General features: G+C 41.4%; 1 protein-coding gene across 12 annotated transcripts in view; it reads left to right on the plus strand.

Annotated features, from left to right (window-relative positions):
* PXK (PX domain containing serine/threonine kinase like) overlaps positions 1-20,289 on the plus strand; it is a 37,140-nt gene extending 16,851 nt beyond the window's left edge. For 2 of the 12 annotated variants that reach the window (XM_054215980.1, XM_054215992.1), the window contains 14 exons: positions 1,623-1,700; positions 1,866-1,939; positions 2,830-2,904; positions 4,170-4,274; positions 4,430-4,531; positions 5,187-5,348; positions 6,707-6,824; positions 7,265-7,343; positions 9,562-9,610; positions 10,378-10,455; positions 10,857-10,943; positions 11,564-11,633; positions 12,607-12,669; positions 19,788-20,289. In XM_054215980.1, the coding sequence (XP_054071955.1) occupies positions 1,623-1,700; positions 1,866-1,939; positions 2,830-2,904; positions 4,170-4,274; positions 4,430-4,531; positions 5,187-5,348; positions 6,707-6,824; positions 7,265-7,343; positions 9,562-9,610; positions 10,378-10,455; positions 10,857-10,943; positions 11,564-11,633; positions 12,607-12,669; positions 19,788-19,993 (1,346 nt within the window). In that variant the 3' untranslated portion in view covers positions 19,994-20,289. Of the gene's footprint in view, positions 1-1,622; positions 1,701-1,865; positions 1,940-2,829; positions 2,905-4,169; positions 4,275-4,429; positions 4,532-5,186; positions 5,349-6,706; positions 6,825-7,264; positions 7,344-9,561; positions 9,611-10,377; positions 10,456-10,856; positions 10,944-11,563; positions 11,634-12,254; positions 12,526-12,606; positions 12,670-14,455; positions 14,661-14,690; positions 14,763-16,323; positions 16,359-16,629; positions 16,713-19,787 lie in introns of those variants that run through there. The other 10 variants (XM_054215984.1, XM_054215987.1, XM_054215988.1 and 7 more) reach the window with 10 other exon arrangements.
* The last annotated feature ends 67 nt before the right edge of the window (positions 20,290-20,356 follow it).

The raw sequence follows: 20,356 nt of genomic DNA on the forward strand, positions 1-20,356 counted from the left end.
TTTGGAAATTATTTGTCTACCAGAGTGTAAGGTGGAGTTAAGTTTCAGCTCCGCGTTCTGTTAAAACAGCCGATCTTCTGAACACTGAAACTTGTATTCGTCATGGTTCTGAGGTTTTTCAAATCAACAGGAACAATTGTGGTCATCTTGTCTGGCTCCCGCTGTCAGTTTGGGTTGTGAGACTTCCTGGACCTCGTTGTTTGAGCTAGGTTGAGTACTTCTTCAAGGCTTAAATAAGTCACACACCCTCTGCCCCCAAGTACTGGAAAATCACTGCATCCCTTAAAATGATATCCCAGTGATCAGTTCTCTTCGTTATTAAATGTTTCTTCTTTGAATTTCTCTGACTTCAGCTTCAGCCACTGGAAATTGTTAAATATTTGTCTTACAGACTGAAAAAAACGTTTCCTCTTAGTGATGAAACCCACTCTGCAGATTTAGTTCATGGGCAAACTGACTCTTCGCAAAATGCAAAGCTTGTTTTTATAAAAGCAGAGCCTACTGAAGCAGGAACTTACTGCTTCCTTTTCAGTTGTCTTTTTGCTCTCCCTTTATGTAACATTCTTGTATCTCCAGCTTCAAAGTGCAAAGAACATTTCCCGGATGTTTATGATAAGCTGTGGAGGAGTTGTAAATTATTAGTAACTCTTTAAGGATGCAGTTTGTCGGGCTAATGCTGAGCAAGCAATTTAAATCCTCTAGGAGACACCGTGACTTCTGTGTTAATTCTGAGCGCTTTCATCACGATTGTTTTTCCAGCAAGTTGCAGGGAAGTTAGTAGCAGTCGTCATTGCCTATGGTCTTTGCAAACACCATCAGTTTGTCATTTTTAAAATAACGGAGCAGTGAGCTGATATTTATTGCACTGTTCTCTCTTTTTTCCTAGCTTGTTTTTGGAGAGAGAAGATCCAGTGCAGAAAGATCAGTGCATCCTTACCTTTTTGCTGTGTTTCTATGCCAAGATAAGCCACGTTAGAGAAAACTCCGTGTTGGTGTGATTCCCTTTCTCCCCCTGCCGTCACCACTTCTCACTGAGATTTCCCCTCAAATCGCTTCATGAATAAACCAGTTGTGTTCCCAGCTGCGGGAGGATTCAGTAACCAGAAGGGCGACCTCCCCCTCTCCCCTGAAATATGTGCTGGGTCATGATAGCTAGCAAAATACCTTTGCCTGCACAGAAGGACAGCTTAACACCTAGTGAAACAGAACTGATTGGTTTACATGTAGTCATGGAAATGTAGATGCACATTAAAGAGATGTAAAAGTTAGCACTCTACAGGTATAGCAGAAACATTTCATGATCTAATGTAGTGTGGGAAATCTTCGCTGGGAGCATTGGATTTGGACTTGGAAATGTAGATCTAGTACAGGTAGAATGCAAACTCAAAAAGCTAACTTTTTTGAAGGCAGCGCTTTCTCTGTTTTCTCTGTGGATTTGTGTTTACAGGTTAAAAATGCAAACGTCCTTTAACTGTGTTTTTTATCTGATTTCCTTTTAAAGTGATTTTGCTGACTTTCAGCCTGAATCCCTGCAGGCTTCCTTCTGGCATTGAACCTTACCTAGCATGTGGGTTATCATCTTAAATAGTCTCTTCAAAACTGTTTTTTTTTTTCCTTTCCAGAAATTGCCTTACAGCACGTTTCAATGTTCTTCCGATCAGAGCCAAAGTGGGAAGTGGTAGAACCATTAAAAGATATAGGTAAGAAGAGTATGTATGCATGAAAACTTGTCTGATGTTTTTTTCCAACTATGGGAGTTGTCCTAAGATTACAATACTATCTTTGCTTACAGACCTTGTCCTCCCTGTAAGCCATGTGATTTAATCGTGTTTTAATTAAAGCTGTTGATGACTCTTCTTTTGTAGGTTGGCGAATACGTAAGAAATATTTCTTGATGAAGATTAAGAATCAACCAAAGGAACGGCTAATGCTAAGCTGGGTATGTATACTTTCATCTCGTACTTAGGTCTTTCTTAATGAACCTGGCTGGTTTCATTTATCTTGACTACCATGCGTGAGTGACAGTGACATAGACTTAAGAGCTCCATCTTTTAAAAAGCCTTGAAAGCCCTTAGGTGGCTGCGTAGTGTGGGAACTTCTTATGTTTCTTTCCGCTGGTGGCAAATCCAGTTTGCAGGTTTCTGTGCCTGGTCATTTGTTCCTATTCCTGCACCTCTGTTTCTTCGGTTGTAATGATGCTGACCGTAGTATAAATTTGCTCACTGAAAGTAACAAGGTGACCCTTTTTAAACTGGTGGGTTTGCTTACTCGGATCTTTAGTTTTACTGACCAATAGGCGAGAGAAGCATGAACTGCTCCTTTAAGGTAGACATGTATTGACACCAAATAGTTTGTTGTTGCTAAACACTTGCTTGTGTTCCTGTGCTGAAATGTGCTGCCCTCTTAATTATATCAGCGTAGCTGTTTGTGAGACTTCACTGGCGAGCAGATATCACTAAAGCCTGCAGGAGGAAGGAAGGTTTTTTTGCTGGAGAGGAAGCAGGTGGGGGTTTAAGCCTTATCGGTTCACAATGTGCACAGTTGCCAAGTTTGGGGTTGGCAGGGTTCATTCGGTGGTAATAATGCACGTCAGATACTGAGGGAGGAAGGAGGCAATAATACTTATTTACTGTCAGACACTTTGCATTGTGAAACCATGGCCTTATTCAGCCTCTTCAAGTTTCATTCTGTATGTGTGATTTCCTTGCTTGTGCTTCAAAATATACCTTCAAGCAGCTGCCCTAATTTGTGAGAGCAGAATATAGATCACGCTTTCTTTATGGAATGCAACATCTATTATGATGCCATTCTTTCCCTATTTATTTCCAGGCTGATCTTGGCCCTGATAAATACTTGTCTGACAAAGACTTACAGTATGCTGTGAAACTTCTTTCTTCCTGTTCTGTGAGTATTACTTGAAGACTTCTAAATTGTGCCAGTACTAAAGTGCTTGTCAAGGACTGATCTTGCAAAAGCACATGTAGCCTAGCAGACATAGTTTATAATTTTAGAGTTGCTTTCATTTAAAGATGTGTGAACCTTTTAATTACATTTCCCACACAGTATGAGGTAACGTGTTCTCAGCACAAATAGTAATCCTGCAGGGTTATTACAGGAGATTCAGAGTTGACGTTAATTGTATTTTTTTTCCTGTTGTGCAGTAGTGTGAGATCACGAGCTTTTATTTCAGCTCCTGAACACTTTTTGGCTGTTAGGATAGTGCTGTCTAGGTGTAATTGCTAACCCGTGTGCTGGGATTATTCTCAGGCAGCGGTGGATAAGGCAGTGCAACGAGTGTCTTTATTTTTTCAGTTCTTTGAACTTAAGACAGGAATATCTTAGTAGAGGTAGAGCAGAGGCTGTACAATTTAAGCTTCTGTGCAATGCCACGTTATAAATCCAATAGGTATCTCTGTCTGAAAAACTGGTGTTTGACTCGAAAAGGAGTTTCTCTTTAAGGATGTTAAGCGTGCGAGAGACTGGCTGAAGAGGATGGTGTCTAAACCTCTGGTAACCCTCTGTGCAGTCTCAGAGCTCAGCAGATGCACACAACAGAAGAGGCTGAAAACTAGGCTTTTCAACCCTCAAACCACACTGAAACCGATGTATTAAAACAGGACGTGAACAAGGGGTCTTTTCCTAACTTGCAATTCCAATGAAAGCATGTGTTACATGTGTAATTTATTTCCAACTGTGCTGTCTCATTTGGTTTCACAGAGTTGCAGGAAGTCATTATAATAATTTCTGAAGACATAAAACTGTTATGACAGCTCGTAATGCCGAGTTCCCTTATGTGCCATAGTTGTATAAAACCATGAATGAATTTATTAGCTTAGCATGACTTAAACCTGCAGTAAAGCTGCTCATGTATAAGTATTAATGGGGCTGGATTCTTCATTTGTCTTAGCTGCCAGTATGTTTTGGTAAAAAAAGTTGATGGATTTTTTAAAAAAAATTACTTATATGGAAATTGAACAATGTTCTTGTGAAGTTTTCTTTGCATTTACTTCAGGTTAAGACTGATGAACTTGAGCAAATGTCACTGACGGAATCCAATTTATTACTTTAAATATACAATTGAGGCAGATCTTTTCTTACTTGTGAATCAAGCAAAAATGAATTACAGAATCTGTCATCTAAAACTTACTTACAGTTTCTTCTTTTGGTAGCATCCTTATATTTACAAAATCACTTTTGCCACTGCCAATGAATCTTCAGCGCTGGTTATTAGACCGTTCAGTGAAAAAGGGACACTAAAGGACCTTATTTATAAGGTAAGGTCTCCCTCCCTGCCCCCAACTCAAACGGTAGAATATTTCCTGGAATGACCACAGGATGTCTTTTATAAAACTGTTTGCCATCTATTGCAAACTAAGACAATTACTGGCTTTTCTGAGCATGATACTTGATATGTGTGTTTCTTTTAAAGGCAAAGCCAAAAGACCCATTCCTGAAGAAGTATTGCAATCCTAAAAAAATTCAAGGTCTTGAACTTCAGCAAATAAAAACATATGGAAGGCAAATATTAGAGGTATTTTTTTTTGCTTTATTTACCAGCCTTTATGATTTAGGCTTTTTTAGGCCAACTGATTTTACTAGAAAAAGTACACAAACTTTTGAGCACACAAGCTTTATTTCAGCAGCAGACTTCAAAGCTAAGTGTAAATTGAGATTAGCTGCTGGGAGTTGAATTTAGATGTGTGCATGTGAGGCCATTTCTGACCAAAAAACCAAAAAAGGCAATTGGTACGTGTGGAGCTTAAGTGGGAGAAAGGTGATAATGTAGTTTTTCCCTTGTGGAAAAAGGGAAGGAAGTAATTCTTAGCCTACAGAACATGTGCCATAAATTCATTCTCATTAACGTGGTTTGTTTTTTTTTTTTTTTTAATTTTTTATTCAAACTATAATACTTAGTAGAATTGTGAATTTTAGTTTCCAGATCTCTCTGGGAGGCCTCTGTAAGCCTGCTTTGAGGATCAGCATCAAATGTTTGTTTTGTGAGAAATGCTACCAGTGAAATGGAAATGACTAGTCAGCCAAAGATGATGTAGATAGAAGATCAAGTTGAGCAAGAATTCCAAATAGGGGTCTCATTTATTATGTATCTGCTTTAGTATCGGACCATCTAAGATTGTGAGATCATCAGAGCACCTAGTGACAGTTCTTCTGTATTGGATTTTTTTCAGGTATTAAAATTCTTGCATGAGAAAGGATTTCCTTATGGCCATCTTCACTCTGCCAATGTGATGTTGGATGGGGACACCTGCAAGTTACTGGATCTAGAAAATTCCTTGTTGGGACTTCCATCATTTTATCGATCATACTTTTCACAATTTCGGAAAATTAATGTAAGATTCAGGCAATTAATTCAGCTGACTGTTATTCATCCCTTTATCCTCAACTTCAGTTTGTGGAGAACTGACTAAAATGAAAAAAACCCCACCTCTCTCAACCCCCTTTCTTTTTTATCTGAGCTTTTCTCCATCAAATCCCTTTTCTGTTTCCTGCAAATCCCTGTCTGGCTGCCCAGTTTTGTTGCAGCACGTTGGAGTGAGGCTCAGGCCAAAGGTAAGCAGGTAGGAGGGGAGCACAGGTGAGGGTTTTCGTGACAGCAGTGCTGGCATAAATAGAGGTAAACTGCAGTTGTTTTAAGATCTCTTTCCACCCTGGTCTCGTATTTCATAGGAATGTGCATGTTGTCTACCGCACTTTTTCGCTTGTCTGTCTGTACAGTGAGCGCAGCGTATTACTTAGTCTTAGCTGGGAGTAGTCACCAGCCTTGTCTTTGGTGGATACTGTGAAACTTGATTAGATGCTTGCAGACGTCTGGCTATCAAAAGCTGTTTTTTATTTGTTTGAAGGGTGTCTCTTAACTGCAGGCTTGCAAAGCAAAATACTATCTTCTTACAAAAATATGAAAACAAACTTGCCCTGTTGCAGCAATACAGTTTTTTAGCCAGCATCTTGCCCTGCCTTTAAGTGCTCATTGTAATAAATTCCATACAGCATCACGAGACAGCTGCGTGCTGACCTTGCTAAACAGGTTCTTCTCTGCTGTCAAAGAAACGATCAAAAGTTCATGGTTAGTCCAAATCTGTTAGAGCCATCAAAGCTGTAAGCCTCTTCCAGTAAGAGGAGCCATTTCTGTTTAAACATGATTCAAAAATCTCAGAAATATGCTGTCTGGGAGCTTAGCTTGTTATGTACAGCTTGTACAAACCTAAGGAGGAGTGAAAGAGGCTCTCATAGGTTTGTTTGGTATGTATTTTTGCTGTCTTTTTATCTACCTCCCTGTAAAGTGACAGCTGGTCATATTATGAATCTCGTTCTTTACTGTTTGACTTAGCTAGGAAAATGTGCTTGGTTATGATTCGTATCAATGTATGGCTCTGAACTACTTTGTATGAAAAGAGTTTACTACTTTACGCACTTCTACAGGACATGACTATACTGCTGTCCCATTTGTATCATCACATACAGCAGTAGCTGCTTTTGCTAGAGACGTGAAGATTTCATTTGAGCTGAAGTGCGGGGAAATGGTTGTGGTTACAAACTGTCTTAATGGTTCCTCTTTTCTATCTTCAAATGAGATACCACTCTTTTTCTTTGATGGGTTATCACATGTTTTCAAACTAGTTGTGAAAAACTGATTAGTTCTAGCAAGTTGTGGTTTTATTTTTTTTTTTTTTTTTTTGTTCCTCTACAGACTTTAGAAGGTGTTGATGTACATTGCTTTGGGCACTTACTGTATGAAATGACATATGGAAGACCCCCAGATACGATTCCAGTAGACAGCTTCCCCCCTGCACCATCAGTGTTTGTTGGTTAGTATACAAACGAGAAAATGTCAGTCTCGCCTTCCTTGGGTACTCTTCCATTTACCTAAGCTGAAGTGCTGTGAAATAGCAGCCTAACAGCTTTGCAGCCTCTGACCGGAAAGAATTACTTAGTAATTGTTAAAAAACAGAAAGTGCGTTCTTCCTGAAGTATGTGTAGCATATAATTATTTTTTTAACTGAGTGATAAACCAGTGTGTAGTAAGTAATTAGATGTCTGGATTCCCTCGCCTCATGTCTAACATTCTTGAAAAGTTTGTACATGCAATAGTAACACTATAATAAAAAACACGTGCCACAGAGCTTCATCACTTTTTAGCTGATGCAGTACTTCGGGGAACATCGTGCAGCAGTGCCAGATGTTCATTCTAAATCATTTGCTATCCTGCAGTGCAAAAATGTGTTTGTGTTTATTCTTTCTTTGGTAGTGTCTGTGTTGGAATCCATTCTGACCTGTGAAGCTATGAAGAATGGCATGCCAACTGTTTCACGGCTCTTACAGATGCCGTAAGTCTTGTTTTACTTGTTTTATACTCATAGCAATGTTTTCAATTATATTAGGAGGAAGAACCTTTTTGCTCTTGTTCCTTTTTAGAAAGATTTGCTCCTCATTCTGAGGTATGTAGTGTATCCCAAATTTAAAACTGATAGGCTTTATAGAACTCATTGCTTGATAGATGCTCGTTTAACGTTTCTTTCTCTCTTGGTGTGTTGGAGCTGTCATGAATGCATTTTATTTAGCATGGTGCTATGATTTAAATTGATCCAGCTTTAATGTAGTGCAAGCGTGATTGAGATCATATACAGATTGTTTTAAAGCATTTAGAATAAGGAGTCTTTTTGCATCTACCCTTCAGACCTACTTCAGCAGATTTTGCTATCGGTTTACCTATGACTAGCAAAATAGATCTCTTGCTTTGCTCAGCAGTGACATTTAGACTGGGTCTGGATATGAAATGTTATGTAGAAGTTCTGGCCGGTTTCTTGCAGGGCTGCCGTAGGGATTCTCTGAAGCATAGACAGAATATATTTCCTTGCAGGCTGTCCGCCCCAGTGATTCGGGGAAGCAGTAAAGGCAGGTACAGAGCAAGACTGGGATGCAGAAAAGTAGCAATGTCAGTGCATGACTGAGCTGGAGCTCGTACCTGTCTGCAGTGCCGCCCTTCCTGCAATCTGGAGACAATACTACCAGGGAAATTGTCTGCTGTCACTGTGCTGTGACATGTCACCAGCATGCTGAGCGTAGAGCCACAGCTCCTGGTGGGGGGTTCTTTTGTTTTTTCTTAATACGAGGTGCCAGAGTCATGACCTTATAAATGACAGATTGCCCATACCTAAATCTGGGTCTGATCTCACACTGTACAGATTGCAGTACGTTTAGAGTGTGCTCCAAGATTCATATTTCCTGGTTGGGAAGAGTCACTTCAGGCTTATCTCAGCCTTCAATTCCTTCTACTCCTCCCTTCCTCTGCTCTTAAAGGAGGTGGGAGGTAGAGAAGAGAATGTAAGCAGGGGAGAAATACTATGAGAGAACTCTGTGACTGCAGGAATATACAGATGTTAAAAGATGTTGAACAAACAACCCGTGCCCAGCTGTATCTGATACATAGGATATTATACTACATTCCCTTCATACCAGTACTCTTCACAAGTGTTCTATGTAGATGTGCAATGCAATTAATGTAATTTAAATATTTATTAACCTTTATTATAACCGTATAGACTGAGTTTCCTTAATTGTGCAAGTACATGTAATCAGAAAGGGTCAGAAAAATGCCCTGTAAACAAGGGTGAACATTTGTAGGTTTTTAAAAAATCTTTTAAAATTTAATTTATATCTGAATTTTTCATGGAATACTATTCTTAGAAACTTGATTCTAGACTTCAATTTGGTTTCCCTAGTGTAGGCCTGTGATAATTTTCCATAATGCCAGCAACAAATAAATCTCTGGAATCTTTATCTCAGAGCCAGGCTTGAGATCTCTTTCTGGGACAGTTTTCTAGTATGTTCTCCAGAGCAAAGTATCGTGAAATGGACTAACCAGTTTCTTTTCAGACTACCATTGCCCTCTAGTGTCTTTGTTTTGGATGGAAAAGGATTAATCATTTATGCTGTTGCTGCTGATACCATAGAAGGGAGAGCAAAAGTATTAGAATATTTGCTTTAGTGGCCTTTGCCAGAGTACAGACAAAAAGGTAGATATTTTCAAATGTTAAGTTCACTCATTGATCTTTCACATGGTTCTTGTTAATGCCAAAACAACAGTTGTGCCAAGAGAGTTTTCTCAAAAAGAGCAATCATTTTGTTTAGGTGAAATTTAAAATAAAGTCCCTGGTAATCTTTTGTCATTAAAGAATCCATATACTTTTAAGGAAAAGACATTCTTGTTTTGGGGAAACCCTTCTCTGCCTTTGCTAATTGTGCCTGCTCTATCAGCTTTCAAAATACTTCACACAGTCTTGCTTCTCTGCCATCAGTAGTGGCTACATTCAGGGTGTTGGATGCTGCTAACTTCACAGCAGTGCTTGGAAAATAAAAAACAGTACATAGAAACCTGTTGAAAAAACCCAAGCGGTGGTGTAGAGATGAGGGCAGAGAAGGAAAAGGAGAAAGTGGGAGTTAAGCAAACAGTACCAGTAGTATTCTTGCTGGGATTCTGCCTATCTCTTGGGAATAATATTCCTTTTTTTTTTTTTTTTTCTTCCTTTTTTTATCCACTCACAGATTATTCAGTGACGTCCTGCTAACAAACTCCGAGAAACCACAGTTTAAGGTAGAGTTGAACCTTGATTTGCTGATGTTTGTGGAAGTGCCAGGCTGCGGGTAGCTATGCATTAATCGACAGATAGGGTAGAGGAGACCTGGCTTTATTTGGCTTTATGGTGATTGCCATCAGTATTTAGATTCCTGTGCTGAATTGTACTCAAGAATCTTATATCACCGCTTAGAAGGCAGGCACGCTGTGACCCATGAGCGTTCAAGTGCAGTTCTTGTCGTGGAGCTCATTTGCATGACTAATGATGGTGCTCTATCTGAGCAGAGGCTGCTAAGTAACATGGGTCCCTTGCAGTGAGAGGAAACAAATTGCTAAGACCTGTGGAAACTGATTTTTGTGAGGTGAGACCATCACCACATTGTTGCCAGCTCCAGCGCTGGGACCTTCAGGGAGCCACATTTGCTCCCTGTGGCAAGCTGCCCCAGAGGACGACTTCTGGAGGGCATGTGCTGTGTCTTGCGTTGTCAGCCTCATGGCAGTTTGGGGATGTGACTGGAGCATCAAAACAGTTAGCTGTCCCTGCCATCAGAGTATCCCTTCCATTATTCAGTGTTTCTTTGTCCCTGCCATTAGATTTGTAGCTAGGTTTGGAGTATAAAACACGCATCTAGATTCTTTTTTTCTCAGTCACTAAGGGATTAGTGTCAGTACTTGGGGCTTTAGATGGGCAACAGGATCAGATGAATGGTGAGTTTTGAGCAGTCAAGTTATGTTTTCCTTTATCACGTTTTGTGCTGTGATTTTTTCCCCCCATTCTCTATTAGATTCCTACTAAGCTAAAAGAGGCATTGAAAACCTCCAAGGAATGCATAGAAAAACGATTAACAGAAGAACAGAAATTGGTAACGTCTGCATTTCTTTACTGTATTTCCTACAGACATTCCATTTCCTCTTATCACTTTTACGTAGGGAAAGTGAGTTTTTACTCACTCAAAGTGATTTTGAGTAATAAAGGCTTTCATCAGCAGATTTGCTGTTGTAGAACAGCTGTTGACTGTATGGCATTTCACTGTTTTAAATGGTGCAGCTTCACAGGCAGTGGCTCCTAAGTTAAAGGATCGTTCTAACTGCAGTAGTGAGGCTCCATCCACTACTAGCAACAGTAAAGATAAAAACTAAAGGTGAAAAAAGAAAAACAAAAACTAAACATGTAGTGCGTTTTCTTGCGCCCCAAACATAAGCCTCGTCGGAGAACACTTAAGATCTTAACGTGGTCTTTTTCTGTTTTCCCTTCATTTTGAAGATTCACCAGCACAGAAGGCTGACAAGAGCTCAATCTCATCATGGCTCTGAAGAAGAAAAAAAGAAAAGGAAGATCTTGGCACGAAAAGTAAGCAATCTTTAAATAGGTTTCTCACACAGAAAAAGACGCGTATCTTTTTATGAATGTTTAGCGTGCACGAGCACAGGTACGCTGGTCTGTTCAGGCCTGTGTTTTTCTGTACTATTACCTGGTTGTTTTCGCTTCCGTAGCTGAGCAATACGCTTCCTAAGAACTTTAATTTACAATGGTAGCTGACCCGCATATTGGCTTAACCTGTTAGAGGCTGCTGCATGAAAACAGGCCTAGTTAGCAGCTCTGCACAGATGACGGCCTGTGCTGCTTCCTGCCGCCCGCTCGGGGTGTTGGAGCCTTTTTCAGTCTGCCTCTGCAGCACGCCGTCTGTGTTTCTCCTCCTTTCTGGGCGTCAGTTTTCTGCCTTTCCCTTGTGGTCAGAGGACGCTGGAATTGCACCGTTTGCGTGCCTGGAGATATCTGAGCGCACAACAGCCTTGCTGCCATTGTCAGCGTGGCAGCACGTGTTGGATGTGGGGAGAGGGATGTTGGGCATTGATAAACCTTGTGTGATACGGTGGATGGTTGTTACAAATCTGTGTGTCAGTTCAATCCTTATCACGGAAAGCGATTATTCATTCTCATCTTCTGTTTCTTCTGCTCTTTTTTTAAAGAAGTCAAAACGCTCTGCCTATGAAAGTGGGGAAGAACACTCAGCAAAGTACAGCAACTCAAATAACTCAGGTAACTACAGAAAGAGGAGCTTGCTTTTACACAGCTATGTCAATGTTTTTGTTGTTGCTGTCATTTTCTGGCTTAAAAGATCCAGGGTCACCATCAGTTTACACATTAACATTGGACTACCAGAGCCTGATAACACTGTTTTGGCTATTTAATAATAGGTAAAACTAGGTCTGAAAAATATTGTCAGTGTTAAGATTTTCAGCTGCCTAATAAAAAGCAATGTGTCCTCTTTTCTGTGCCCCATTCAAAAAAAAAAATAAAATAAAATCAGTCTCTTCGTTCTGTTTGACGTTTGAGTGGAATAATAATAACATCCGTTATTTGGGCCATTTAATAATGCAGCCTTCGGGGATAAACTCTGTGGTGATCTGTTTCCGTAGTGAGGTGTTAATATGAATGAGAAAATTATCTGTTTAATTGCTGCTTCAGTGCTAAATTCTAAAACAACAGAGCCTTTGACAGGTCTTCATTTAGTTAAAAGGAATGGTTGGTACTACGGAACAATTTAACAGAGCTGGCTTGCCTGGCTAAAATGTGTCCAAAAGCAGCCTATTGTGGAATAGTCAGATATCAGAGTAACTTGTGGAGTACAGCAACTGACTGAAAATCATCTTTTATAAGGAGAAATGGGGTGCCATCCGTGCAGTGGCACAACTCTTAAGGAGAACAGAATTTGGACGCTGAAATCCAACAGCTTAAGCACCAGAAAAGAAATGTTTCCCATTGAGGAATACTGTTGAGTGCACTTCTCATGTCTTTGGACCTCCTCTGATACTGTGTACTGTTAAGTCTCTCTGTTCTGATTGGGTCTGAGTGACGCTGTTCGTATGAATGGGAATCTTTCCCAAGATTTCAGTGGAAGCGGCATTGGATCTTCAGTCAATAAAGTTGGCCTGTTTCCAACAATCTGTCTTGTCTGACTGTGTTGAATTTTATGTCACAGCTTTAGTTACTAGACTGTTGTTTTATTTAGCAGGCTCTGGGGCGAGTTCCCCATTAACGTCTCCATCATCCCCCACTCCGCCCTCTACAGCAGGTAAGTTCAAGAGTCATTAGAGTGTTTGTCTTTTTCTTTGTTTTTTATTCGCCCCCCTCAACTGTGGGTGTTATTTCCAAGGATGGCTTAAGGGATGGTGGTTTTCAAGGATGGAACACAGAGATGACATTTATCTTGTGTCAGCCTGAGCGTTTGCTGTCTTTTAAGGGCCATAGAGAACCTTTTAATACTGTTCTTTTTCATTTAGTAACTTTTCCTGAGATATACATGGTATGATTTACCCATAGAGTGTTATGTGCCTGCTTCAAAGTCTCTATTACTCCAGTCCTACCGACATTGCTACTTTCCAGACATCTTCTGGCCCTCATGTTGCAGTATGCATTTGTTCTGATGTGAATGGTCTGTTGGCTCTGAAGTATTGTTTGTTGATCCCTTGGTTTTTTGTATTGTCTATTTACCCTGTATTACTGTGATGTAGTTTCAGGAATTTCAGGCTCCAGGGAGACCTTTTCTCAGCCTTCCAGTACCCAAAGGGGGCCTACAGGAAAGATGGGGAGGGACTCTTGATCAGGGAGTGGAGCGATGGGACGAGGGGTGACAGTTTTAGACTGAAAGAGGGGAGATTTATATTAGATATCAGGAAGAAATTCTTTACTGTGAGGGTGGTGAGGCACTGGCCCAGGTTTCCCAGAGAAGTTGTGGATGCCCCATCCCTGGAGGTGTTCAAGGCCAGGCTGGATGGGGCTTTGAGCAGCCTGGTCTGGTGTGTGGTGTCCCTGCCCAGGGCAGGGGGGTTGGAACTAGGTCATCTTTAGGGTCCCTTCTAACCTGAACCATTCTATGATTCTATGAATTTGAGGTGTGACAAATTCAGTGGCCTAGGCTGCTTAAATCTCCCCTGTTCTGCTACAGCCCATTGGTAATACCAGTAGGACTTGTAGGAACAAGTCAGAAACTGATTTGGGTTAAAAATAATATCTTTATTATTTGTGGCCAGTTCCCTCTTCCAATTTGCTAGGTAGCTGTGCAAACAGTTTTTCTAATATTTCGGAAAGGTGGTGGGAAGTGGTAAAGAATCTGCTTGAGAGGGCAATAGTGGCCGTGCTTCAGTCTGAAAGGCTAGAAGAGGAGCACCGGCAAACATTAACAGCAAAAGGTGTTAATGGAATACATTTCTAGAAGGGAAGCAGTCCGTAGCATTGCTGTTTGTTATGATGACTCACGCCATATGATTCCTTGTCCCGGGAACTTTCTGCAGAGCACAACTTGTTAATTGAAGTGGTGCAATCAAATTTGTCTTTGCTGTGGATGGCCTTTCAAAGGACACTGCAGTCTGTGTGATGTAATTCAAAGCAGTCATGCTGAAATTCAAATTGCTCATTTCTCCTTCAAGTTAAGGGTATACTGAAGTGTATATTTTATGAACTAACTTCCCCCAGTTAGTCTAAACAGGATAATTACTGTTATTGTCTTGCACAATGACAGCGCTGTTCTGTGGACGTACTGACTCTTCGCTGGAGGGTTTATTTCCAGTTCTGCCTGCTTTAGTAAGGAAGTAGCTGAAAATACAAAAGAAAACCTTAAGTCTTCAAAATGGACAGATGTTTAGAAAACACTTTTTTTTTTCTGCAATAAAACTACCTTTTACTTACATTTTTAACTTTAACGTGTTGGAACTTGGTTTAAAGCTTTTTCAACTTTTGGGCATGTGATGCACGTATATGTGTAGACATGGCTCAAGCGGCTAAAAATGGCTCAAGTTTGGGCTCAAAACGTGGCTCTGTTGTTCGAACCACATTGTCACAGTGTGTCGGTCATCCTGCAGGCAGTGTGCTCGTGGTGACTTGTGGTGATCAGCCCGGTTTGACGCTGTGCACGTTGCCCTACCTGCATTCAAATTGGGAAGCGCTTTAGCGGGCTGATGGCTTTGATGCATTTGATCGGGTGTGAAGGCAAGTGTCACCAGTTCAGGAGTGCTTTTGTGAGTAGGTTTCATAGAAGAAACTTAAGATACTAGTTCTAAGAGAAAGATAGCATTCCTGATTTTTTTTTTTCACCAGCAACAATGTGCTTTCATTTATTCTAAGCAAGTATGCTATCACCGACTCGATGAAAGACTCACCAGCCCCATGGTAGGACTCTCTTTGTGACAGCTGATGCACCCGTAGCCTGTATCTCTCTCTTCCAGTTTCCTCGCACTTACTAAGGATATTTACCTCTAAACCAAAATTGCTTGTGGGTATCAGTGTGGTGAGATGACTGTCAGGAGGGGAATGAGGCCTTCAGTCTGTCTTTCTGTTTTGGCTGTGGTTGTGTTAGAATCACGGCACGTCAAAGCATCTTGCTAATAGGACGCCGTGGCAAAATGAAGGCTGACATGGACAAGTGTACCCAACAGAAGCTCTTGCCCTTGTCCTGGCCCGTAACTAACCAAATCAATGTGGTGTGTGGGTGGGTACGTGCGCAGCCAGAGACACTGGCCAGAAGGGAACGGGCTCCAGGCTGACATGAGGGGGGGTTCTTACACATTGAGACGTGCTTTGTCTCTCAGCAAAGGCCTTGCAAGACTTGCCCTGCAGTAGAGTGCTTGGTGTGGTCAGTGCAAAACATACTAAGAAAGAAAACGATTGCTGGCTTCAGCTGTCTTTGTAAGGACAGCTGCAACCGTCGGATCAGATGCACGACCTGCTTTGAGGGGAAAGGTGTCTGCTGGAAACCCAGACTTTCATGAGCTTTTCTCATTGACTAGAGTTTTGGGCTGGTTTTGTTGCAGATACTCAGATAAATATCATCTTTGAAATATGTTGTTTAGATTGTGGCAAATGGTTCTAATGTAACTTCCCATGTTTCTGACACTCTCCCGTGAATGTTTGATTCTTTTTTCTCCGCTTGCACAATTCTTTGCTTTCTTGAAAATGTGTTATTTTTCTTTGCGGCTATGAGCTGTGGCTAGGATCAGAAGGGATGTAGAACACCGTGGTGTGGGTTATTTTAAAGCTTCACTGCATCTTCTCGAAATCCAGTAAGCCCATAAAATACCAGCGGGCTCTCTTACAATAGAGAAAAGTGTGGAAGGTGCCATTTTAGCTTCCCTGCGGGAATAAAGTGAAAGAGTTGTGCTTAACTTTAGCTATCTTTTTCTATGCCAGTTGTTCTGAATCCTTCAGTATGACATATATTTCATAGACACCCACGTGGTGCACCTTTTCTGCCCTTCACCTTTCTGTAAGACAATTTGAATGCTTTAGTCAGTGCTGTTCTTGAGTGTCTCTGACCCATGCAGCGTAAGTGTAAGTACAGGTGTTAATGCAGCAGGAATTGTTCCTTGAACGGAATGGATTTCGTCTTCTGTGGCTAATCTTCCTGGAGATTTCCTGCTAAATCTCTCTAAATGCGCTTTAATCCTGTAAAGCTCGAATTATGGCATGTGCAACTGAAAGCATGCGTGTTGTATTTGTTCATCGAGTATAATAATGCTTATAGCATGGAAAATTGTGGTTCGTTATTCAGAATCGGACAAAGTATTGTATATGTCATATGAAATAGTCTGCTATCCTCACATTTGCCAGTGAATAGGAATGTATTGATTTTTGTACTAACTTTTCAGCTAACAGTGTATCTGTTTTTCTTACTTTGACACGAGAACTGGATGATTAACTTGTGTCCTCTCTCTTTCTCTGCTGTCTTCAATAGAGCATGCATCATTTTGAACGTGAAATTTCGGAAAAGTAAGCTAATGCTGATTTATCTCTTTAAAGATGCTCTGTTTCTGTATGGGAAAGTTGAATGCAAATCTTGGACTTGCTTAGTAATGGGAGGGAATAGAAGAAAGAAATCTAAACATTCTGATGGATTATTTTAATGAAATACAGCATCTTTAAAAACTCTATCACTAAAATGATTTTCTTTGTTTGCATCCCATTCTCCGCCAAGTTTTTAATGCTGTTTGCACAATTACTGTCACTTTAAACTCATAATTAAGTTTTTGTTTCAATTCAGGCATCAAGTTTACAGCATCTGATTTACTTCCTATTCCTTTTAACACACTCTCTTAACAAAAATGTCCCTGTAAAAAAACCTTGGTAAGTTCTTGTTTGAGTGTTTTATTCTTACAACTGCATGAATGGGTAAAATGTGTGTTTGCAGGCAACTTCTTCCAACATATATGTACTGGAAAGGTCTGGTGGTAACTGAGGACTTGCCTCAAATGTGTTTTCTAGTATATACAGAAAAATATTTCACTGTTGGGCAAAAGAATTTAATCTGTAGATGTAACTGCATATGAGTACACCAGCGTGAACTAAGATTTCCTTCGCACCACTCAACGACGAGAAGAGAAGGACAGCTTGGTTTTGATTGACTAATAGAAATTAATTGAAGATTTTTCAGAACCACGCTCTTAATTGATGAGTTCAATACGTAACGCTCATAGTTAGTCAGATACCATCCTAAAAACTGTATTTATGTGTTAAAGCAGAGCTCAGGTGTAAGAGTAGTATTGCCCGTAATCAGTCTCCCAAGAGTTTAACTGTATGATGTTGTCGGCAGCTCAATTTCAATAACAGTGAGTCCTCAGCAACTTAACCATTTTCCAGGAAGGAAGGTGGCCTCTCCCCATACTTCCCTGTCTTTTCTACCCCTGTTGCAGAATAACCAGACTAAATGTGAAGATTACGCCTGGAATCTTGGCCTAATGATAGTGATCCAAACATTTGAGGCTTTTTCCCCCGCTCTCTCTCAAACATGTACCTTCTTTCACTACGTATGTTACCGTTGTATTTGTATTCCGTACAGAGCCCTGCCCCCTCTTTTCACCGTCATTCCCGGTGGCATCTCGTACAACTACTTGCATAGCTTCTTCAACCTCAGCTTGTAATTCCTGCCAAAAATCTTGGCTTTCTTCTCTGCAGTTCTTGCATCTCTTTCGAGCCATTTCATGCATGATTAGCTGGTCTTGGCTATCTTACAGCAGTTCGTCTGATGAGTCTGGTGACAGCGGTGGTACGCCAGTCCTACAGTGGTCTGCTCTGACCGCTTTAACTGCGAAAGCGGTTGCTTTAACTGTTCTCGGTCTTGTTCGTCCTTTGGCAAAGTGTCAAGATTTGCTGTGCTGCACTTTGCTGGCACTCCGTACATGCATGCGGAACAGGACTCTAACCTAGGGGATGTTTTTTCATTATTTCTAATAATAAATTGACTTACATCTTTGGCAAATGGAAAAAGTAAATTTGGGTTAGGTGGCCCCGAGGCTACAATATGCAATTTATTTCAGTTTGTGCTAACATTATGTAATGTTTTGATTACTTAAGAGACCAGTTGATCCACGTGCAACTGGCATGTTAAATTGTTTCAGTTGATCTCTGGTATTTCTACTAGGACTCGAGTATTTCCTCTGGAAAGGAGGAGAGCGAAGATGAGCCCAATATGTACTTCCATGTTTTGTTGCCACAGAAGGTTTTCGTGCTAATGAGAATTTCTCCTGAAGAGTTGGAAGTGCTACAGTCACAGCATGTATTAATGTACACTGGCAAAATTGAACGCTTTGTGTCAATACTCTGCACTTTGAGCTTGCTCCCATACGTGGAAGGGCTCTCTTCAAAGACTGGTACAAATAGAAAATGAGGGAGCTTTGAGTTATGACTTTCATCTAGTATAACTGCTTTTTTAAATTGCAGCAGTTACTTTTTTACTATTACTTACTAGCTTGAGAGCAAGTGTTAGTGAGGAATTGAGAGAGAATTGGAGCACAGAGAACTTTGCCTGCTTTTTGTTTTCGGTGGCTGAGCTTTATCCTTCATCACCTCGAATCCGTGTGCCATAATGTCCTTTAACTGCGTGGTATTTGCTTACTTCATAGTAAGCAGTTCTACTTCAATAGCCACAGCCTCTTGGTTGGCCTCATGTTGTTTTGCGCTGTATCATAGTTCTTGCCACTTACTTACCCATATATTCCTCTTTGTAGGCTAGAGCTAACAAAAGCAAGTGTTACACTATAGGTGCCATCTGTCTCTCTGGTCTTACTGTGGAATAATTTACGATCTAGATGATAGGTTAAAATTCACTGTTGAATAGTTCTAAGATACTAATCATTACGCCCCTGCTCATTGCAGAATATATGAGACAAGACAGGCCCCTCGGTCCCCATATAGCTGGTGATGTGCTGCCAATGCCACCTTCACGTGGGTGTCTTGTGGAATGGCGAGGGGCCACCTCTGAAGCCCTCCGCTCTTACTCCCGCACGGATCTTTGATTATACTTGTGTAGAAATGATGGTGCAATGCGCAGCAGCTGAGTTGCACAAGATCAGGGTGTTTGGGAGAGCTGCTTAGGGCAAGTAAAGCCACTGGCCTGGACCTCAGCTGCCAGGAGGCACCTCCACACAGGTCCTCGCTGCTGGGTACCTGCCTGCATCGCTGCGGGCTCTGGCTTCCCAGGGAGTCAGGACGTGGAGGCTGAGGCATGAGAAGCACCAGATGGATGTGACAGGGCTAGAAACCAAGAGACAGTGCAAAGGTGGGAGCACGAGAGGCAGAGGGGTGAGTGGCAGATGGTTGTGATTCATTCAGCCTGTGAAACAAGCGTTTGTTACAACATGTTTGGAGGAAGTCTTGACAGTATGTGGAAGTGGAAAACACTTCCAGAAAACTCTATCTGCAGTTAGTGCTTTAAAAATGGAATATAATATAATCTGACCAAGCAGTCATCACGAATACTACAGCAATATGGTCCTGTAATGTTAAGTTAGTCGTAAATAAGAACAGGTAGTAAGATTTGCTTCCGGTCTCTGTTACTGTTGGTGACCCAAAGAGCAAACTGCTTCACTGGGGACAAACAAGAGAAACTGAAGCTGGGAAGTCCTGTTAAGTGATCTCTGTTTCCGTCAGCGCAAGATCACATTTGAGTCATGTTTTCATCCCCGAGTACTGAGGCACTTCAGGCTTCATTTCAGAGGTGTCTCAGATGACACAACTCACCTGCAGATAGAGGGATTTGATCACTCTGGCATTTCTCATCTGTTCTGTTCTTCACCCTCCACTGGCATTCGAGGAATGACGTGACTAGTGCAGGACTGACCAAGCCCAGCTAAGAGCTGCAGTCCTTTGCAGCAGGACCTCTTTGACAAAATCAAACTACATCTTCTCTCCTCAACTCAACAGGAGCATCGTTGATACCCCCAGCACCGCCACCGCCGCCCCTGCCACCAGCAGCTCCTCCTCTGAGTACAGAGGTGCCAACGCAGCTGAGCCCGCAGCCCGACGTCAGTGCAAGCCGAGGAGCCTTACTCAGCTCCATTCAAAACTTTCAGAAAGGAACTCTGAAGAAAACACAGACCTGCGACTACAGTGCTCCCAGGATCAGCTGAGGCCACTGGTCACACCAGGATTGAATTCCCACTCCCCCTCCTGTGCTGTCCAGGAACAAGACCCTCCTGACTGCCGACGGATCCACCAGCATATAGCGGCTAATCACGCTGTAGAGCCGTTTGCTCTTATTTCAGCTTTTCTTGAGTCGCACTACCCTGTCTGCATCGCGTTGCCATGCTGTGATAAGTACTCCGTTCTTTACTTGGTTTCAAGAACTTTGTTCTCTAGCTACAGTTTCAGGGGAACAGCAACTTCTATATGGCTGAATAAAAATCTGAAATAGGAATGACCATGATCATGGTGAATCAATGCATTTTTTTCCTAGCTCTATTCCACCCCTTTTTTTCCAAATTACAGGAATG

This window comes from Rissa tridactyla, chromosome 10 (assembly GCF_028500815.1).
Source record: "Rissa tridactyla isolate bRisTri1 chromosome 10, bRisTri1.patW.cur.20221130, whole genome shotgun sequence".
NCBI classification, from domain to species: Eukaryota; Metazoa; Chordata; class Aves; order Charadriiformes; family Laridae; genus Rissa; species Rissa tridactyla.